The sequence below is a fragment of the Oryza brachyantha genome, chromosome 1 (assembly GCF_000231095.2).
Source record: "Oryza brachyantha chromosome 1, ObraRS2, whole genome shotgun sequence".
NCBI lineage: Eukaryota > Viridiplantae > Streptophyta > Magnoliopsida > Poales > Poaceae > Oryza > Oryza brachyantha.
The window spans coordinates 953,583-973,924 of record NC_023163.2 but is presented as its reverse complement, the minus strand read 5'-3'; the positions used below and the strand labels follow the sequence as shown (position 1 = coordinate 973,924).

Genomic DNA, 20,342 nt, shown 5'->3' with positions numbered 1-20,342 from the left:
TACTGACCTATTCAGATGGAATCTAATAGTTCACCCATTTTTTTATATAAGCAATGCCATCAAAATATAATGGTGAAATTATCCATAAAGTTTTTGTTAATTAATCTAGCATAAGTAATATATCGAACATGAGCATGTATTTTGCATGAAAGATCATCATGAAAGAAATATAGGATTATGTGCCATAGGGAAATATGCTCAGACTCTAAGATTGTAACATTGTTAATTTTTTAAAATATAAACATACCCTAAATAATGTTATATTATTTATGGACATGTTAATGTTATAAGACTCGTCAAAATGCTTTTGAAATTGTTCTGTACAAGCATTGAATGGAAATATTATAATTTGAATGTAAAACGTAGTGGAGATTGGTGGTAGAATTGTATATGAGAGACTGTGCCATACTTCAAAAGAGCATTTATTTATTACCCATGGGAATATATAGCAAAAACTAAACACTATAATATGCAGTCTATCATTATTTAAATGTTGTATTACGCATCAAGAGGATGTTAAAGTACACCACCATCCATTTTTAGCAATGGCAGCAAATACACATGATAAGATTATCCACCATCATTTGTTCCATTAATATATGACAAAAATAGCCAAATGTTTAGGATAAGCCTTAACTGTGGAGGTTATTAACCCATGCCAAGATTAACTATGGGTAGTTAATGCTATTTTGCTATATATATTGCTTTGGAGAAAACAAAACCGATACACAAGCCACAATTTCTTACAAGCAAATGAACATACAGATGAAGCATTTTAACCAAGGAAAATGATTGTGCAAGTTAATGCTATCGTGCAAGTTGCTTTTATCCGATTGTAGGAAAATGATTCATTGTTTATTTAACTTCTAGCCAATCCAAGCCTTTAACAACCGATTGTTCAACCTATTGGATAATTGTTGCCACATCAACATATAATCGATCATGCTCTTATTTATCTATCGGCACAATAGCTGATCGACTTCTTTTTATTCTTCATCTTATCAGCTGTACGATCAAACTGATTAGCGTGTCTGCACCTCATCAAGATTTAGGTCCTGCACTAGAGCGACGAAAAGACTCTTAGGTCTTCGCGTGTATTCAATACGCTAAATCAACACGTTTTTGTCTATCCAAGATATGCTAAATTTGGCATCAATAGTGTTCTAACGACGTCTCATGCCGGCTTGTGCTACTGCATATTCCACACCGATGTTGTGATTAAACTTTGATTCTAAATGTTTATAGTGCATATTAATAGAAACTTTATGATTGAAAAATCTATATATTTATATTTATGTAAAGTCTCTAATATATAGTGTTAATTTCTAATATATGTAACCTCTATAATTGGTGACATAATTTTTAATCTAGAAAGTCTCTAATATATAGAAAGTATGTGTAAGGAAAGATGGAGTTTGTCCTAGCCTCCCGACCTTAATTATGAAGAAGATTTTAGCCGTCGGATTTGAAAAATGATAAATGAAGGACGAAAAATAAAAAAAATCTATTGGTGCACTAAAGGGTAGATTACTTAGAACTTCAATCAAATGCTTTATTGGGAAAAAAGTAAGGAACATATGTTTGTCAGCACACAAAATTTTTTGTTATAAATCAGTTTTTAACACTATTTCAATGCTAGTACCATGCACTTTTGAATATTTATTTTCATGCGATGAAGAAAATCCCACCGCAACAAAACAAATAAATTACTAACATAGAATTACAAAACAAATGCTTCCGTGTAGATTAATTTTAGCATGAACAAAATGTTATGATTTGGCTGGAGAAATAAAACACATAATAGGATAGAAGTTATACTTCATTTGTAACTAAGGGTGTGCTCAGTATGCAAAATATTTTTGCAAAAACAACACATCAAATTTACGATCACACATTTAAAGTATTAAACATAATCTACTACCTCCGTTCCAAAATAAGATCATTTTCACTTTTTTTATACAATATTTTGACTCTTCGTCTTGTTTGAAATTTTTTTACGATTAATATTTTTATTCTTATTAGATGATAAAACATGAATAGTACTTTATGCGTGACTAATTTTTTAAGTTTTTGTATAAATTTTTTAAATAAGACGAATGGTCAAATATTGGACATGGAAAAACGAAAAATAAAGTTATTATGGGACGGAGGTAGTAATTACAAAACAAATTTCAGATTCTATCTAGAAACCGCGAGACGAATCTTTTGAGTCTAATTAATCTGTCATTGGCACATGTTGGTTACTGTAGCACTTATGGCTAATCATATACTAATTAGGCTCAAAAGATTCGTCTCACGATTTTTGCCATAACTGTGTAATTAATTTTAATGTTCATGTATATTTAATACTTTATTTAGGTGTCCAAAAATTCGATGTGATGTTTTTGGGAACTAAACAGGGCCTAAGTTGCATTCATTTATATTATGCAAGTTTATGTGTGGTATTTTTAAGTTTACGTGACCAACCAATTAGGCAAAAAAAAAATCAAGGGACCGAGGAAGAGGAAAACTGAAAAAAAAATTGAAGTCAATCTTACACTCGTGAACTTTTGCTACTATCCAAAAACTATTCTTCAATTTTCAATCCTGACGCTATTTAACACCTTTTTGTAAATTGTTTTTGTTTACACCTATGGACTAAAACAAGTGGTATAATCCTAAAGGTGTCAACCTATTTAGACGAAATTTAACAGTACACATGTTTTTTATGAGATGTTTGTTACCATACTTGAAAAAGTATGTCAAGATACCACAGTTTTTAGTATAAAAAGGATGGTACCTTGAGGTACATTGTACCTTGAGGTACTTTTCAAGGAGGATAAAAATACCGTTTTTATGATGTCACCTCCTAAAATACTTATTAGGTTACACTTATGTAAGTAATGCTAACAAAATATAGATGGTAAGATTATCCATAAAATTAAATTTTAACTTATTAATCTATCGCATTATGTGGTATAGCAAAATATGCTAACACGGTAACATTATTAATTTATAAAAAAAAAGAGATCCTAAATGCTTTTATATATTCTTTATGAGCACGTTGATGTTGTCGGACTTGTCAAAATATATCTCTTATTGTTTGTACAAGCGTTGAGCAGAAATACTATAATGTGAAAAGTATACCACAATGGATATTGGTGGTAGAATTATATATGAGACACCGTATTATAATTCAAAAGAGCATGTATATGTATTTCCAAGAAAATAAATAAAATCACAATAATATGTGGACTATCATTGTTTAGCTATTGTAATAAATACCAAGAAGACGTTACAATACACCACCATCCATGTTTAGCAATACCAACAAATATAGATGATTAGATTATCCACCAACATTTGTTTCATTAATATATGACAAAAATAGCCGAATGATTAGGATAAGGCTTAAGTGTAGAGGCTATTAATCCCATGCCAAGATTAACTTTGGCTAGTTAATGCTATGGTGTTATATATATATATATATATATATATATATATATATATATATATATATATATATATATATATATATATATATATAGCCATAGAGAAAACAAAAGCGATATACAAGCCACAATTTTATACAAATTAAGCAAATGAACATGCAGATGAAGCATTCTAGTCAAAGACTCTTGGTTCTTCTAGGTTGTTTTGCCATTCCTGTTCTAGTATATGGTAATTTACTAACAACCTTTGATTCTCAATGGGGGACCCACTGTTTATTTTCATTCGAGTGTTCTATTGGTAATGCCAAGTAGTCCCGATACATTTCGATGATATATCCTTCATGTTCTGTTTTGCCTTTTCCATTTTCTTGCAGATCTCCATCTTCACATTTCACACATTGATATGTTTTTTTTTCATTTTTTTTGATATTTTCATTATAAAATTATCTTGTCTTAATTTTAAGGTAAAAATATGGATCACACATGGACCGAAACCAAGAACGGGGGAAGCTATGGAATAAGTGACGATGGTTTAGAACCAGTAAAATGTGATATTTCCCCATCAGGCAGTTGTTGTGATAATGTGAAATCCAAAAATTTCAAGAAGTGTTACCCTAGCGCATTTGAGTGCACAAGGAACTGTATAAATTAAGCCTCTTGTTTGATCAACTAATCTTCTATGTATTTTTAAAGACATATAATAATAAGATTATTGTTTGGTATTAACCAATTAAGAAAAAAATGTGCTGACCAATGGACATAGATTTCATTGAATTATCGGATAGAAGTGATGCTCCGCTTTGTGAGGACACAAAAAAGTTCAAGAAATGTTTTATTGGGAAAAAGTAAGGGGTATTTGTTTGTCAATGCACTTAATTTTGGTTGTCAACCAATCACTTTTTAACACTATTTAAATGTCAACATGACACACTTTTAAGTATTTCTTTCCTTGCAGTGAACGAAGAAAGTCCTGTCGGGAGGAAAAAATAAATTGTTAACACAAAATTATAAAACATATGCTTTGATGCAGACTTGTTTGAGCTTGAACAAAATGGTATGATTTGTCTAGAAAAAAATAAAAAAATAGCAAGATAAAAGTTACGCTTCATTTGTAAGTAAGCTACAACATTTTCTTTTGCGCAAGTTTTATGTGTGGCATGCTGAAGTTTATGTGACTAATGAATAATACTGAAAAATGATGAAGGGACTAATGAAGAGCAAAGCTAAAAAAATGTCTATCTTGTAGTCCTACTCTTTTCCTAACATCTAAAAAGCATTCATCAATTTTTAATCCATATGGTATTTAACACTTTTTTTTGTAAATTGTATTTGTTTACACCTGAAGACCAAAACAAGATTGGTTTAATACTAAAGGTGTCTAACAATCCATATGTATTTCATGACATGGCCTCCTTTCTAATACTCAGGTTGTGTTCTTTCTTGATAAAATATTTTCTGATGTTTGTTATACTTATTTAATGATATAAACTACAAAATTAACTATGAAAAAATTAAAATTTTGTTATACAATGATGGGATGATGAACTTCTATATAGAGACTTTTTGAAAACATGAACCATTTAATAATTGTCATGTGTGCGCGTAAAAACCAAGGAAAAAAAACCAAGAATAAGCTGGCTTGAAGAACACAACTTTATTTAATTATACTTATGTAGGCAATGCCAATGTAAAATGTCAGTTCCAAAATGTAATCATTTATGGGTTTTGAATCTTGTACAAAAATATAAATATTTTCAGTATTATTCACACTAGTAGTAACATCAATTACTTCTCATTCAAAACTATTTATATTTTATTCCCAAATACCCTTTCATCCACATCTATTCCTCATTTATTAAGAGGAAACCGAGTTGCTATTTTGTCAACCTTAATCACGGCTAAACAAGTTACAAATGCTACATTTGGGATAGTTGTAGTAGATGATAAGATTATCCACATAATGATAATTTATTAATCTAACACAAAAGGTATACCAAACGCAAGTACGTATTTTGCACAAGAAATCAACATGAAACAAATTTAGGATTATGTGCTATAGCGAAATATGTTAAGGTTGTAACATGACAGCTTTATAAAAAAAAAGATTCAAAACACTTTTTGTTATTTATTTTAAGTTAGACGTTATCAAACCCATTAAAATATATTTCTTACTATTTTGTACAAGCGTCGTGCAGAGATATTGTAATTTGAAAGTATACCACAATGGAGATCGGTGATAAAATTGTATATAGGGGATCATGTCATGGTACAAAAGAGCATGTATTTGTTACCCAAGAGAATACATAGCAAAAAATAAACACAATAAAATGTGGACTATCATTATTTAGCTAGTGTATTAAGGACAAAAAAGATGTTACAATAAACCACCATCCATGTTTAGCAATGCCAGCAAATACAGATGATAAGATTATCCACCATCATTTATTTCATTAATATATGACAAAAATAGCCAAATGTTTAGGATAAGGCTTAAGTATGGAGGCTATTAACCCATACCAAGAATAACTTTGGCAAGTTATTGGTGTGGTTCTATATATATAACGATGGAGAAAGCAATATGCATACACAAGCCAAAGTTTCATACAAAGTAAGCAAATGGACATGCCCATGAATCATTCTAGCAAAGGTCTCTTGGTTCTGTGCTGGGTTCTTCTGGGTTTTTTCGCCAATCCTGCCCTCGTAAATGGTAACTACCTAAATTATATTGATGTTCAAAGGGGAAACCATTGTTTATTTTCATTTTAGAATTCATTTGGTAATCTCAACTAGTCCCAATGTACCGAGATGATGTATACTCTATGTTCCCTTTGCTTTTTCCATTTTCTCATAGATCTCTATCTCTCATATCCATGCATTGCATTTTTTAGGATTTTATGTCTTTTATATGAAATTATTTGTCTTGATTTATAGGTAAAGATAAAGATTACACATGGACCAAAACCAAGAGTGGGGGAAGCTACGGAATAAATGAAGATGGTTTAAAACCAGTAAAATGTGTTATTTACCCAACAGGTAGCTGCTGTGACAATCCAAAATCTAAAAATTTCAAGAAGTGTTATCCTAGCGTGTTTGAATGTGTGAATAATTGCATTAATTGAGCCTCATGTTTGATCGACCGATCTTGGTTATATTTATAAAGACATTACAATATTAATAATATTGTTCGCCATTCATCGACTGATATAATAAACAATGTGTTGACCAATGAGCATAGATTCTATTCAATTATCAAGCAGCAAGAATGATGCCTTTTGTGAGGATCACTTACCTCCATTTAACTTCATTATTCCTATAGAAAGCTCATGATTATTTTGTAGTGCGATTTCTGTTCAAATAAGTTATGCTTCTAAGCTAATGGAAACAATAGAAATCATATCCTGAACATATGACCTTTCAACCTTGCCCATGATCTTCCGCATCGATGCTAAATTTTGATGCAATTTTCTGTATTTGGAAAAAAAAGCTTGAATGAAGTGATCTTTACGTTTGCAATTAAGCTTACACATTTCCTTTTCTGTGATTTTCACATCATGGAACTATCTGTTAGCAACTTAGCATTATTGTTTTAGCTATGAGGCTATCAGAATATTTGGACTGCGTTCGAAGTTAGCAGCTGCCATTAGTCAAATCAAATCACGTAAAACGAGAAAAGCCATCAGTACATGATTAATTGCGTATTAATTTTTATAAACTTAAAAAATAGATTAATCTAATTATATATATATATATATTATTTATATATATATATATTATAGTAGTTTGGGAAGTGTGCGTGTGAAAAACAAAGAGTAAAAGTTTTATTTTTTTTTCCGTCGGCGAGTATAAATACGTAGAGCCCGTCGGACTATACAAAATTTGTATATATGAAAGTTAAATGGCTGGGCGGCCCCCCGTCGTGGCCACGTTATCCTTTTTTCCGTCGGTTGTTCGATCTGGGATGGATGGCTGGCTAGGCGGGGGGCCGCCAGTCACACGCGTGGAGGCAGCGCGTTCGTGCTGTCTTGGCCGCGCGCGCGACGCGTGCCCCGCAGGAGAGAGGGCGCCGCTCTTTCCCTTTCCCTCGCCGATCTCGCTCCACCTCCGTCCTCTAGAGGGTGAGATTTCCGCCGCGTGTCGCTCCCCAGTTCCTCTTGGTCACCAGCTTGCTCCCGGCCTGCCTATCCGTCGTTCGCTTCGTCCGTGCTCGGTGGGGGGGTGCGTGGGTCGGCCACCTAGCACGGATCTGCACGCCGGAGGCCGGCCGGCCCATTGTCCTCCCTGTCGGCGCGGATCCCATGGCACCGTGCCTGGCGTACACCTCCGCCGGTGGCAAGGTTGAGGGGGAGGTCGATAATTTGTTATAACAGTAGTTTGGTTGAAGTTGTGATTGTTGAGATAACTTTAGCTTGTTAGATTTTGACGAAAATACTCCAATCCTTATCCGGTTGCTTTATACATAAAGAAAAAGATGACGAAGGAGAGCTCGCGCTTATAGATTGGTCACGCGCTGGACGTCGTACCCATCGCTGATGGTTGCATCGTTGCTGCTGCTACCTCCGCCGCCGTTGTATGCTCGGCATACTGCAGCTGCCCTTCTGCTGCCTTGCCAACATGGTGGTACGCTCTGCTGCGTGTCCTGCTCCTTGGCTGCACTGGCTGCGTCTGTTCGGTCTCTGTGCTGGCCAATGGGAACAGACCAGAGGACAGAGAAAGGAGGAGTTTGGGATAAACTCAGATAAAAATATCTAAAATTATAGGTTAAAATTTAAATTCTGATTTATAAGTATAAAAAAAACAAAAAAGATAAAACCTGTAATTCCATCGGTGTGACTCAGTGCGTCTCTTTGTCATTTTTTGTTTTTCGATGAAAAGTCAAACAATATATTTATAAATAGAAATAATTTATATAAAAATATATACGTACTAATAAAGATTTAAAAATTAAAACTAAAATTAAACTATAATAAAGAAAATTTACAATCAACATTAAATTTATAATTAAAAGCTTATCCGCCTCGCCACGTCCGGTGGACCCAGGTTCACCCTCGACTACGACAAGGAGAAATTACGTGAGCGAACAAAGCTCCATTTCTCTCGAATTTTGGGTTCACAATTTACTTGAGGATTTCCTAGCCGTACGTCTCGTCGCAATCTAAATTACGTGCAGAAATCTGTACGTACGGTCGTGATAACACGTGATGGAAATTGCCAGATACGAAAGCATATGCAATGCAACCCCGTGGCTAAGATATTTGTTTTTCCTTGATTTTATATGATACTAAAGAACCTAAATATATTACCTATAGTATATAATACTTTTATGTTTTAAGAAATGATATTGTTAATTTTTTTATATATGTGACTATTCGTCTTATTTAAAAAACTTATGTAATTCTCATTTATTTTGTTGGGATTGGATTTATCCCAACAAAATAAATTATATTTTTTTACGCATTTGTATAAATTATTTAAATAAGACGAATGATTAAATGTCTAATAGGAAATTAGCATCGCTATCTATTAAAATACGAAGGAAGCACGGTGGTTTATAATTTATTACAAATGAATCTAGCAAAAACCAAAATCTTATAATAGAGAAACAGTGTTATATATATAGATCCCTGTCTTGTGAGTCTTGTGTTCTGTTGATCGAAAGAAACAAAACTGTCAATCTTTGTACAGTACATGCATATCTTGTTGCTTCTAACGTGTTGACCCATCCTCCTCATATATATCTCATATTCTCATACCTCAACATATGGTTGCACGGAGATATACGTATGTGCTATAAATGTGTAGTTTTTGCAGCCCTTTTTCCATGGACCAAAGCACTAGACAAGTACTATCTCGATCCATATCTAAATATAATACATGACTGACTTATTCGTTATTTGATTTGTACTCTTATTTGACCACTATTTCGCATTTTGATATCATCTAACTAAGAAAACTATAATATTGTAAAAGCACTTATATAAAAAATCATTCATACGATTTTGATGTTTTTAAACTACATGTTTTAAGAGAAAGTTTCGAAATTTTAGCTAAATATATAATCAGTACGTATTTTCATACTTTTTATATACGGCATGGAAAATTAATGTTAACAAAAATATAGCTGGTGTTGCTTGTTAATTGCTCTCTCCATACCAGGAACGAGCTGCCACGTGCACTTATCCAGATAACTAAAGTCAGTCAGCTTTATGATTTATAAATAACACCCTAATTAAGTAACGACGACCATACCATCGCCTACTTGAGTTGGGACGAAGATGAAGGTCGCCATGGCTACTTCCATGATCTTCTTCTTCCTCCTCGCCGGCGCCGCCGGCGAAGCCAGCAGCGACGACATACGCCTCTCCGGCGACGGAGGAGCGGCGGAGCAGCAAGCCAGGCCGTGGAAGTGCTGCGACAACATCGAGAAGCTGCCGGAGAAGATCTTCCCACCGCGGTGGCGGTGCAACGACGAGCTGGAGGCCAGCCAGTGCGTGGACGCCTGCGCGGTGTGCCGGGAGGCGCCGGGGCCTTTCCCGGGGCCGCTCATCTGCGACGACGTGTACTGGGGCGTCGACCCGGGCCCCCTCTGCACGGAGCGGCCGTGGGGGAGCTGCTGCGACAGGGCCTTCTGCACCAAGACGAACCCCCCGACCTGCCGCTGCGCCGACGAGGTCGCCTCGTGCGCCGCCGCCTGCAAGGACTGCCAGCCGGTGGAGTCGTCGGAGCCGCCTCGCTACGTGTGCCAGGACCAGTTCACCGGCCAGCCCGGGCCCAGCTGCACGCCCGACGCGTACAACTAGCTAATTGGTTGACCCTATAGCTACGTATATGATCGATCTCGATATATCTGTACTTCAATATATATGATCTAGCTAGTGATCGATCGATCGACCAAGAGGAAAATAAATGAATACGCAAGCATGCATCATGTGTGTATGATGTTCAGCCGTCATCATGAATAAAAAGATGAATAATGAAATCTAATCAATAATAATCTAATCTAATAAATTCTAGAAGCTGTTGAATCTATAACTATATATTATGGAAAATAAAAGAAGATGGAGAAGCTAGGTTCAGAACCTTTTCCACATTTTTAGAAGCTGGTTACCAAGCAGCTTGTTAGAATCTAAATCTCTCCCAATCAGGTTTAATGTAAGTATGACTTATAATTTTATCTATTTATAATTTTTTTATTAAAACAAGCTATTAAACATAGGTTCAAAATAAATGACATCCCGTAAGAAATCGAAGAGAGTAATGGTACGGACGGCACCTCCGTCCAAGTCAAAACAGTAGCCGCGTCAGTCAACCCAACCAAACCGAAGGTCAAATTAGGAAAACGTGGCGATCCAATCTGAGCTGTCCTGCATACGCGAAGATCTTAATGGGCTGATGGCAAGGTCAGTAGCCCAGTTCATACGAGCTTAGTTACTCGCAGACTTTAAAGGCCGTGCTTGCATGGGCCATAATAGACCCATTTATTGGATTTGCCGTCGAATGATTTCATTCATGAAGGACAATAAGATATGGATAAACGAAAAGCTCGAAGTCGGTGATTTGGACAATAGTATAAAAGATTGTTAAAAGGTCCATATTGATGCATGGGTTGTGTGCCATGGGCTCAATCTGGCATTGTCCAACTTGAAGCCCAAAGCGAAGCAAGAGGGCAGCTAGACTTATTGATCAATCATCATCATCAAAAATTTTATATATGTATTAATAGTAATCTGGCAGCTAAATTTGTAAAATAAAATTTGATTAAAAAACTCAAAAATTATGTTCAAATTTGAGGTTAAAAAAAATAAATTTTACTTATACGTAATTTTTTGTTTATTAATAAATTATATGGATAAGCATAAGCGAGAGAATAATGTTTTTATGCAATTCTAAATCAAAAGAGTAAATGCTTGGTCTACCTCAAACATTCAATAAAACTATCTATACTAAAAACTATGTAGGGGCAGAGTGTGGGATACCTGTACTAGAGGTATCCGAAGACCACACGAGTATGTACGATCAAAAGAGTACCGAATAGAAAAGAGTTTGTATTTATATGGTGTCGGCTATGAGTTCGGTACGTACCGGATTGCATGCTGTGTACTCCAGACTCAAGTCGTAACCGAATTGGGATAGATTTTAGTCCTCCACGTCAGCCACTCAATATCACCGAGAATGTCACAGGACCATGTCACCGAATCCGGGTCCGTCACCCAGTAGATTCCCTGCTATCCTGATCTCCGTTGGGGCCTGGTTTCAGTAAGCCATGGTCTTGGTATGGTTTAAGAAAATTCATGAGATTTTAATTTTGTTAAAATGGTAAAATTCTAATAAAATTTATGGTGATATGTCGTAATAATCGTGACATATCGCATGCTTTTCATACCCAAACAATAATTATCGATATTGATTGTGCCATCACGATTATCAGCATATATATCACGATTAAAAATATCACAATAATCATTGGATATTGCGTAATTTCTCTTCCAAAATCACGACGGTTTCGTTTAAATTTTAGAATTTAAATTTATGCACGGCGTAGGCCCAAAAAAGATATCGTAGACCTTGTCTGCAACTCACACGAAAACACAAGCCATCCCTCAAACCAGCCCTTCGATCGTGTGCAAGTCGGGGACCGGCTTGCTGTCCCATTAGGCCTTTAAAATTTACCCTTACGAAAACTACAAAATCCCAATAATACTAGTATATAATTCATTTTATATTTGCCCTTTACCAAATTTATTACACCTAATGCCATGTGTAGTAAAAAAGAATCATCCTGATAGTATATATACACTCCCTATAAATACATCCCACGGGAGATTTTGTCTCCCAAATCACACGAATAACTTCGGATGAACCGTAGTCGTTATATCTGGATTAGGGCCACATTCGGCTAGGGCAACCTGTTAACTTAATCCTATCGTTTTCTGTACGTACGTTTTTCAAACTATTAAACGATGTATTTTTTAAAAATTTTCTATTAAAAAATTGTTTTAAAAAAATCATAATAATCTATTTTATATTTTTTAATAATTAATAATTAATAAATCATGTAGGTACTTACCTAACTCCTTGCCAAACGCAGCCTAGGCGGACGCATGCAAGGTCGCGATCACGCATCACATGCCCGTGGAATTTAAGGAACGTGACTGTACGTCCTGATGCATGGGTAAACCGTCCACGTCTCTGTATTCTCCTCCTACTCGTATCGTAACAAGTGGTCGAGCAAACCGAACAAGTTCAACCTCGATACCGATGTATACAACCATACATGTATACACACGCGCCAAGACGCTTGTGCTTGTGCTTTACAAACTGGGTAAAGTTGTGTACTCTCTCTGCTCAGCAAACATTAATCTTTTCGTTTTCGTGTCTACGTTTAACCATGTATTCGTTTTATTTAAAAAATAAAGTAATTTTTAAAAAAGTTATAATGTTTTATTATCTAATAAAAATAAAAATAGTAGTTATAATTTTTTTAAATAAAATGAATAGTCAAATATTATATTAAAAACTAAAAAATAATTTGTTTTGGGACATGGTGAGTATTAGCTAGCGTTGCGGGCTACTATCTCCGTTTTATATTATAAGATTTTTTTGGTTTATATATATATATACACATACATACACATATATATATATATATACACATATACATATATATATATATATACACATACATATATACATATACATACATATATATACATATACATATACATATGTATATGTACATATATATGCATACGTATATATGTATATATAGATATGTATTATACATATCTATATATACATATACATATATATATATACATCTTTGTATTAATATATGTGTCTAGATTTATCACACACATGAATTTAAATAAATTTAGAAAATCTTGTAGTGGCGGGAATAATTAATTGCTCTCTACATGCATGCATGTTTGCGTGGCAGTGTGAAAGCCTCCACGTGCTCTTATCCTCTTGCAAGTCAAGCCTTCTCTTTGATTGTGGATGGGTTAGCCAATTAGTTGGTCGATCTCTCTATAAATAAACACTCCACGACCCATCATTAGCATCACATATCACACCACAGCCGAGATGAGCAGCAGCACGGCCGCCATGGCTACTTCCTCCATACTGCTCATCTTCCTCCTCGCCGGCCTTTCCGCCGCCGACGCCAACACCATCCGTCTCCCCAGCGACGGCGGTACACCGCCACGGCCAGCGAAACCATGGGACTGCTGCGACAACGCCGAGCAGTCGCCGTTCGAGGTCTTCCCCCCGCTGTTCCGCTGCAACGACGAGGTCCAGCAGTGCGCCGCCGCCTGCAAGGAGTGCGTGGAGGCCCCCGGCGACTTCCCCCGCGGCGCCTTCGTCTGCCGCGACTGGTACGCGACGGAGGACCCCGGCCCAACGTGCGCGCCGGCGCCGGGCAAGCCCACGAAGAAGAGGCCGTGGAAGTGCTGCGACAACGTCGTGCAGCTGCCGGAGAAGATCTCGCCGCCGTTCTGGCGCTGCAACGACGAGCTGGAGCCCAGCCAGTGCACGGCCGCGTGCAAGGTGTGCCAGGAGGCGCCGAGACCTTTCCCGGGGCCGCTGATCTGCGAGGACGTGTACTGGGGCGCGGACCCGGGGCCGTTGTGCACGCAGAGGCCATGGGGGAAATGCTGCGACAATGCCGCCTGCACCAAGTCGATCCCTCCGATCTGCCGCTGCGCCGACGAGGTCGCCTCGTGCGCCGCCGCCTGCAAGGACTGCCGGCCGGTGAAGTCGTCGAAGCCGCCTCGCTACGTGTGCAAAGACCAGTTCACCGGCCAGCCAGGGCCCAAGTGCAAACGCTAACTGATCGATCCATTTCAGTTTCGTCCAGAATTAATAAAACGCAGCAGCTGATCGTTCCATCGTTCGTCAGAGTTTGCTGTAGCTAGCGACAGCTCCATTAATTCAGAGCTTGATCTGCTTGTGCTTCTCTTTGTGAGTCATGGGTGTGCATCTGTTCTGTCGGATGTGTGATCCATGCATGTACTAGTGTGGCCAAGAGGAAGAATAAAATATGCAATTATCCCTGAACATGGGTTGAGTTGTCTCATGTCACTAAGGTGTTCGGTGAAATGAAAATTTTTGCGTGAAACGAAAATTTTTGTATATTACACATCTGATGTTGAAAAGGGTTTTTGGACATGAATAAAAAAACAAATTTCACGGCTGACGTGGAAACCGCGAAACAAATCTTTTGAGCCTAATTAGTTCGTCATTAGTGCAGGTGGGTTACTGTAGCAATTATAGCTAATCACATACTAATTAGGCTCAGAAGATTCGTCTCACGATTTCTCATATAACTGTGTAATTGTTTTTCGTTTTGTCTATGTTTAATACTCTATTTAGGTGTTCAAAAATTCGATGTGATTTTGAAAATTTTTGGGAGCTAAACAGCCCCTAAATAAGAAATGAGTGAGCCAGATCTACTCAAATACTTCTATATACTTGTCTGGTCTTGTTCAACTTACTACTGTGTTTATTCTATAATAACTTCATTTTTTATTTTCCGGTGCTAACGTTTGACCATTCGTCTTATTCGAAAAAAATATATAATTTTTTTAAAAAATTAGTCACGCATAAAGTACTATTCATATTTTATCATCGAGTAAGAATAAAAATATTAATCATAAAAATATTTTAAATAAGACGAAGAGTCAAAACATTGTATTAAAAAGCTAAAAATGATCTTATTCCGAGATGGAGCGCGATGGAGGTAGTACAACTACTTGCGTTACAACGGAATTTTAATAAAAAAAAGAAAAAAATCATTAACTCAGTGATAATAATAATAATAATAATAATAATATTTAATTTATTTGACACAATTGACTTTTGAGTTCATGTATGGTATATAACTACACCAATATACAGGATCAGATGCAAAAAAATATAGATATAACACTGGATATGGATATAGTAATTAGAGTTTAATATGTTCTCTTTGTTACAACGTACATTGAATGAATGTGGATATTAATATTTAGGAAAAAGTACGAATTACCCCCCTGAAATATCATGGTCGGCCGAATTATCCCCTAAACCCGAAAAGCAGACATCCTTTACCCTAAACTTTCAACACCGGGCAAATTACCCCCCTCACACAATTCAAAGCGGTTTTATCCAACGTGACGTACACGTGACAATCTAGTCGGCATTTTCTTTTTTTTTTCAAACGGTGGGGCCCACCTGTCATAGCCTTCCTCTCTCCCTTTCTTTTGGCTGGAGCACAGGCAGAGGCGAGGGAGGCGGGCGGCGATAGCGCGGCGACGAATAGCGGAGGCGGCGGCGCGACGTGCGGAAGACGGCGGCGGCGCGCGGAAGACGACGAAGACAGCGGCGACGACAGGCCGATGAGGTCTCACGGTGGCGGTGACAACGGGTTTCATCCCCGCGCGCTGCCCCTGAGCTGTCCGCACGCTGCCCAAGCACGGCGCCGCTCGTCCGCACGCCGCCTCCGTGCCGCGTCGACCCCGTCGGCACACCCCCGCGCGGCGCCGGCCATCCGCACACCATCCTCGCGCGGCGCCGTCCCCAGGCTATCCGCACACCGCCCCGCGCCCGTTGGCCTGCCACCCTGCCTCCCCACGCGCGCCCGTCCGCACGCCGTCCCCGCGCCCATTGGCCCGCCCCAGCACGGCGTCGTCCCTGCGCCTGTCGGCCTGCCCCAGTGCGACACCAACCATCTGCACTCCGTCCCCATGCGGCGCCGTCCCCGTGCCGTCCGCACACCGCGCCCGTCGGCCCGCCACCCCCGCAGGATGCCGACCACCTGCACGCCGCCCCCGTGCCCATCGGCCCGCCACCCCAGCGCGGCCTCACCATCCCGCTCACTGCCCGCACGGCGTTCGCCCTCGCTCGGCTGCCCGCCGTGACCGCCGACCGCCGATGCCTTGCCCTGTTTCTCCGAGAGAGAAGGAGAGAGGGGGAGAGAGGGGGAGGAAGGCTATGACATGTGGGGCCCACCGGTAAAAAGAAAAGAAAATGCTGACTGGATCGCCACGTGTACGCCACGTAGGACAAAACCGCTTTGGATTGTATCGAGGGGGGTAATTTGCCCGGTGTTGAAAGTTTAGGATAAAGAATGTCTGGTTTTCAGGTTTAGGGGATAATTCGGCCGACCGCGATACTTCGGTGGGTAATTCGTACTTTTTACTAATATTTATGAAGTACTTATATCATATATTTATCTATTTTGTTAATCTTTTCTGAAAAGTTCCAAAACTATTTAGATGACGGCCTGTCTATACGTCTGACGGGTGATTTTTTTCTCAAAATAGTACTCCGTTTTTTTCATTGATACGGTTAACTTTTAAATCTATGTTTGATTTATTATCTTATTTAATTTTTTTATTTAAATATATAAATTATAAATCATGTTTAAAGTTTTTAAAGTAATATATTAATTAATAACAAAATAATTAAGAATTATATAAAGTTTTTAAATAGGACAAATGATTCAACGGCACCACGTAACAAAAGAAGTGAGCACGAATTTTGGATGAACCGTAGTCGTACTAATACGTGTCATCAGTATCTGAGTTAGGTGGACGTAAGGATCGCGACGACGCATCACATGCCTGCCCGCATCGCTTGGCTGTGGAATTTAACGGCACGTGCGTCCAAAGGGATAATTTGTGGACCAAAGGGATAATTAAGAACCATGTAGCACTTAAATACTCTTTACAATTCCACAGTACTCAACATTTTAAATAATAATAATAATAAACAATATAATTTAAAGAAAAAAATTGATGTTTCTATTTAAGTACATCCACAACGTTAAATCAATCTTGCAAATCCATCATTAAATATACTTTTATAATATGTGTAACTATATTATTTTCTACAAACTTGATTAAATTTACCGGTGCTTAACTTTTTTAAAAAATCTTACCGCTGCTTAACTTAGAACAAACAACCTAGAATAACCTATACTCCTTCAGTTACATAATATTCGATATATCTTATCGTTTTGAAGTGTCAAACTTTTTAAACTTTAACTATTAATACCTTCAAAATTTATAGTTTGAAAATACTAGGATTATACGTATAGACGCGTCATAAAGAGTACTTTAACATAAATAACATATATTTACTTTTTAAATACTATCTCCATTGTAAAAAGACTCTATTTTTGGATTTTTTATCACGTGTTTGACCATCCGTCTTATTTAAAAAAATTATTAAAAAACTTTTAAAAATTAGTTACGTATAAAGTACTATTCATGATTTATTATCAAATAAGAATAAAAATATTAATCATAAAAATTCAAATAAAATAAAGATTCAGACATTATATCCAAAAACTAAAAAAATAAATTTATTATTAATTATATTTCTACTTTGATTTTTTTAAAAAATTAAAGGTAAATTACTTAGGCCAGTCTCAATGCATGTTTGATAGGGGTGTCATGCACATTAAATAGGATGTCACATCAGTAAAATTGCTGACTTGTTATGGCCATTAAATAAGGGAGTTTCATGAGATGATGAAAAAATTTTATCCCCATAAAACTCATCTGGCTCAGTACTAGTTTATAGTCTGGATAACTATGTCACGAAACTATGCATTAACACTAATCTTATGCGTAGTCAGGTCCCCGTAAGAAAATCCAGCACGCGTTCAGGGGCGGATCCAGAAAAAAATCGTAGGGGGGCTGACCAAACCGGCTGCCATGTGCGGGTGCACCCCTGTCGCCCTCTGCCGTGCCACGTGTGCCGGGCTCCCTGCCATGCCACGCGCCACTACCGACCCCTACCGCGTGAATATATAGGCCACTCACCGCTCGGCCCGCTCCTACGCGCTCGCCGTCGGCTGCCAACTGACGACCGTCTCCGCCTCTCCGTGCATATATCGTCCATCGCCAGCCGCCTGGGATTGGGTGGGTGTGAGTGAGGATTAGGGTATTATGGTGGGGACAGGTGTGGATTGGGATGAAAATGGATGGTTTGGATGGAAACAGATGAAAATGGATGGCTAAATGTTGATGGCTGTACTTTAAGTGGGCTAGGCCAAGAAAACAAATTTGCTAGGCTTCTTTTCATAACGGTGTAACTAATTTTATCTTTTACCTTCAACCACAAACTGAAGTACTCCATTTGCATCCCACGAAACCATGAAGAAAATTTATAGAAGAGGCTTAGAAGGGGGCTTAGAGGGATCTTCGTGGATCGGCGCCGATAGCGGAGGCCGAAGACCCCAGCCCCCTTGCCGCTGCACGCGTTAAACGTGCTTGGGCTGTCATGGAGACCGGAACCTCGGGTTCCTAGGAAAGCACCATACCCAGTGGGCCGGGCAGGAAAGCATTTCTATATTGTAGGTGAGATCGAGTAACATGCTAACATGGAGTCCATCATCCATAACCGAACAGATTGATGGAGGATGGAACAGTTTCAATAATATTTTGTGTGTATATATCATTAAAAATATTTTTATAATATATTTTTTTGTTTTGAAATATTGATATATTTTTCTAAAAAAGACCTAAAAATATTTAACTTAGGATAAACCTAAAATAATTCAGAAATGGAGTAAATGGTGTATACGTGTTACATGCTAGTTAATTAATTGCTCTGTGCATGCATGCATGTTTGCGTGGCAGTGGAAGCCTCCACGTGCTCTTATCCTCGTGCAAATGAAGCCTTCTTTGATTGGGGATGGTTTAGCTGGTCGATCTCTCTATAAATAAACACCCCGACCCATCACTAGCATCACATCACACCACAGCCGAGATGAGCCGCATCACACTCGCCATGGCTACTTCCTCCATCCTGCTCATCTTCCTCCTCGCCGGCCTTGCCGCCGCCGACGCCAACACCATCCGTCTCCCCAGCGACGGCGAATCCGGCGACGGTACACTGACACGGCCAGCCAAACCGTGGGACTGCTGCGACAACGTCGAGCAGTCGCTGTTAAGGATCTTCCCTCCGCTGTACCGCTGCAACGACGAGGTCCAGCAGTGCGCCGCCGCCTGCAAGGAGTGCGTGGAGGCCCCCGGCGACTTCCCCCGCGGCGCCTTCGTCTGCCGCGACTGGTACGCGACGGTGGACCCCGGCCCCACGTGCGCGCCGGCGCTGGGCCAGCCGACGGACAAGAGGCCGTGGAAGTGCTGCGACAGCGTCGTGCAGCTGCCGGCGAAGATCTCGCCACCGTTCTGGCGCTGCAACGACGAGCTGGAGCCCAGCCAGTGCACGGCCGCGTGCAAGGTGTGCCAGGAGGCGCCGGGACCTTTCCCGGGGCCGCTGATCTGCGAGGACGTGTACTGGGGCGCGGACCCGGGGCCCCTGTGCACGGAGAGGCCATGGGGGAAATGCTGCGACAACGCCGCCTGCACCAAGTCGATCCCTCCGATCTGCCGCTGCGACGACGAGGTGGCGTCGTGCGCCGCCGCGTGCAGCAAGTGCGAGAGGGTGGAGTCGTCGAGGCCACCTCGCTACGTGTGCAAGGACCAGTTCACCGGCCAGCCAGGCCCCAAGTGCAAACGCGCGCTAGCTAACTGATCGTCGTCGTCGATCCGTTGGAGTTTCGTCCAGCAATCAATAAAACGCAGCAGCCGATCGATCCATCGTTCAGAGTTTGCTGTAGCTAGCAACAGCTCCATTAGTTCAGAGCTTGTGCTTCTCTTTGTGCTTGAGTCAGTGTGTGGGTCATGGGTGTGCGTCTCTTTGTGTGTTCCGTCGGACGTGTGATCCATGCATGTAGTAGTGACCAAGAGGAAGAATAAAATATGCAATTATCCCTGAACATGGGTTGATTTGTCTCATGTCACTATAAATAAGAAATGGGTGAGCCAGATCTACTCAAATACTCCTATGTACTTGTCTTGTTCAACGTACTAGCTTATACCACTTATGTTACAGCGAAATTTTAATTAAAAAAGATAAAAGATC

At 39.1% G+C, this 20,342-nt stretch overlaps 3 protein-coding genes across 3 annotated transcripts; all 3 read left to right on the top strand.

The window, feature by feature from the left end:
* Nucleotides 1-9,672: 9,672 nt before the first annotated feature.
* LOC102701483 (Bowman-Birk type bran trypsin inhibitor-like) lies at nucleotides 9,673-10,364 on the top strand. Its single transcript, XM_006643643.2, has one exon. It carries the CDS (start codon nucleotides 9,704-9,706, stop codon nucleotides 10,226-10,228), a length of 525 nt encoding a protein of 174 aa, XP_006643706.2. The 5' UTR covers nucleotides 9,673-9,703; the 3' UTR covers nucleotides 10,229-10,364.
* A 3,141-nt stretch (nucleotides 10,365-13,505) lies between these two features.
* LOC102699639 (Bowman-Birk type bran trypsin inhibitor-like) lies at nucleotides 13,506-14,312 on the top strand. The gene has a single exon (XM_006645386.3). It carries the CDS (start codon nucleotides 13,512-13,514, stop codon nucleotides 14,253-14,255), a length of 744 nt encoding a protein of 247 aa, XP_006645449.2. The 5' UTR covers nucleotides 13,506-13,511; the 3' UTR covers nucleotides 14,256-14,312.
* Nucleotides 14,313-19,184: 4,872 nt separating this feature from the next.
* Nucleotides 19,185-20,231, top strand: LOC102706156 (Bowman-Birk type bran trypsin inhibitor-like). Its single transcript, XM_040530034.1, has one exon. The coding sequence runs from the start codon at nucleotides 19,185-19,187 to the stop codon at nucleotides 19,950-19,952; it is 768 nt and encodes a 255-aa protein (XP_040385968.1). The 3' UTR covers nucleotides 19,953-20,231.
* Nucleotides 20,232-20,342: the final 111 nt, after the last annotated feature.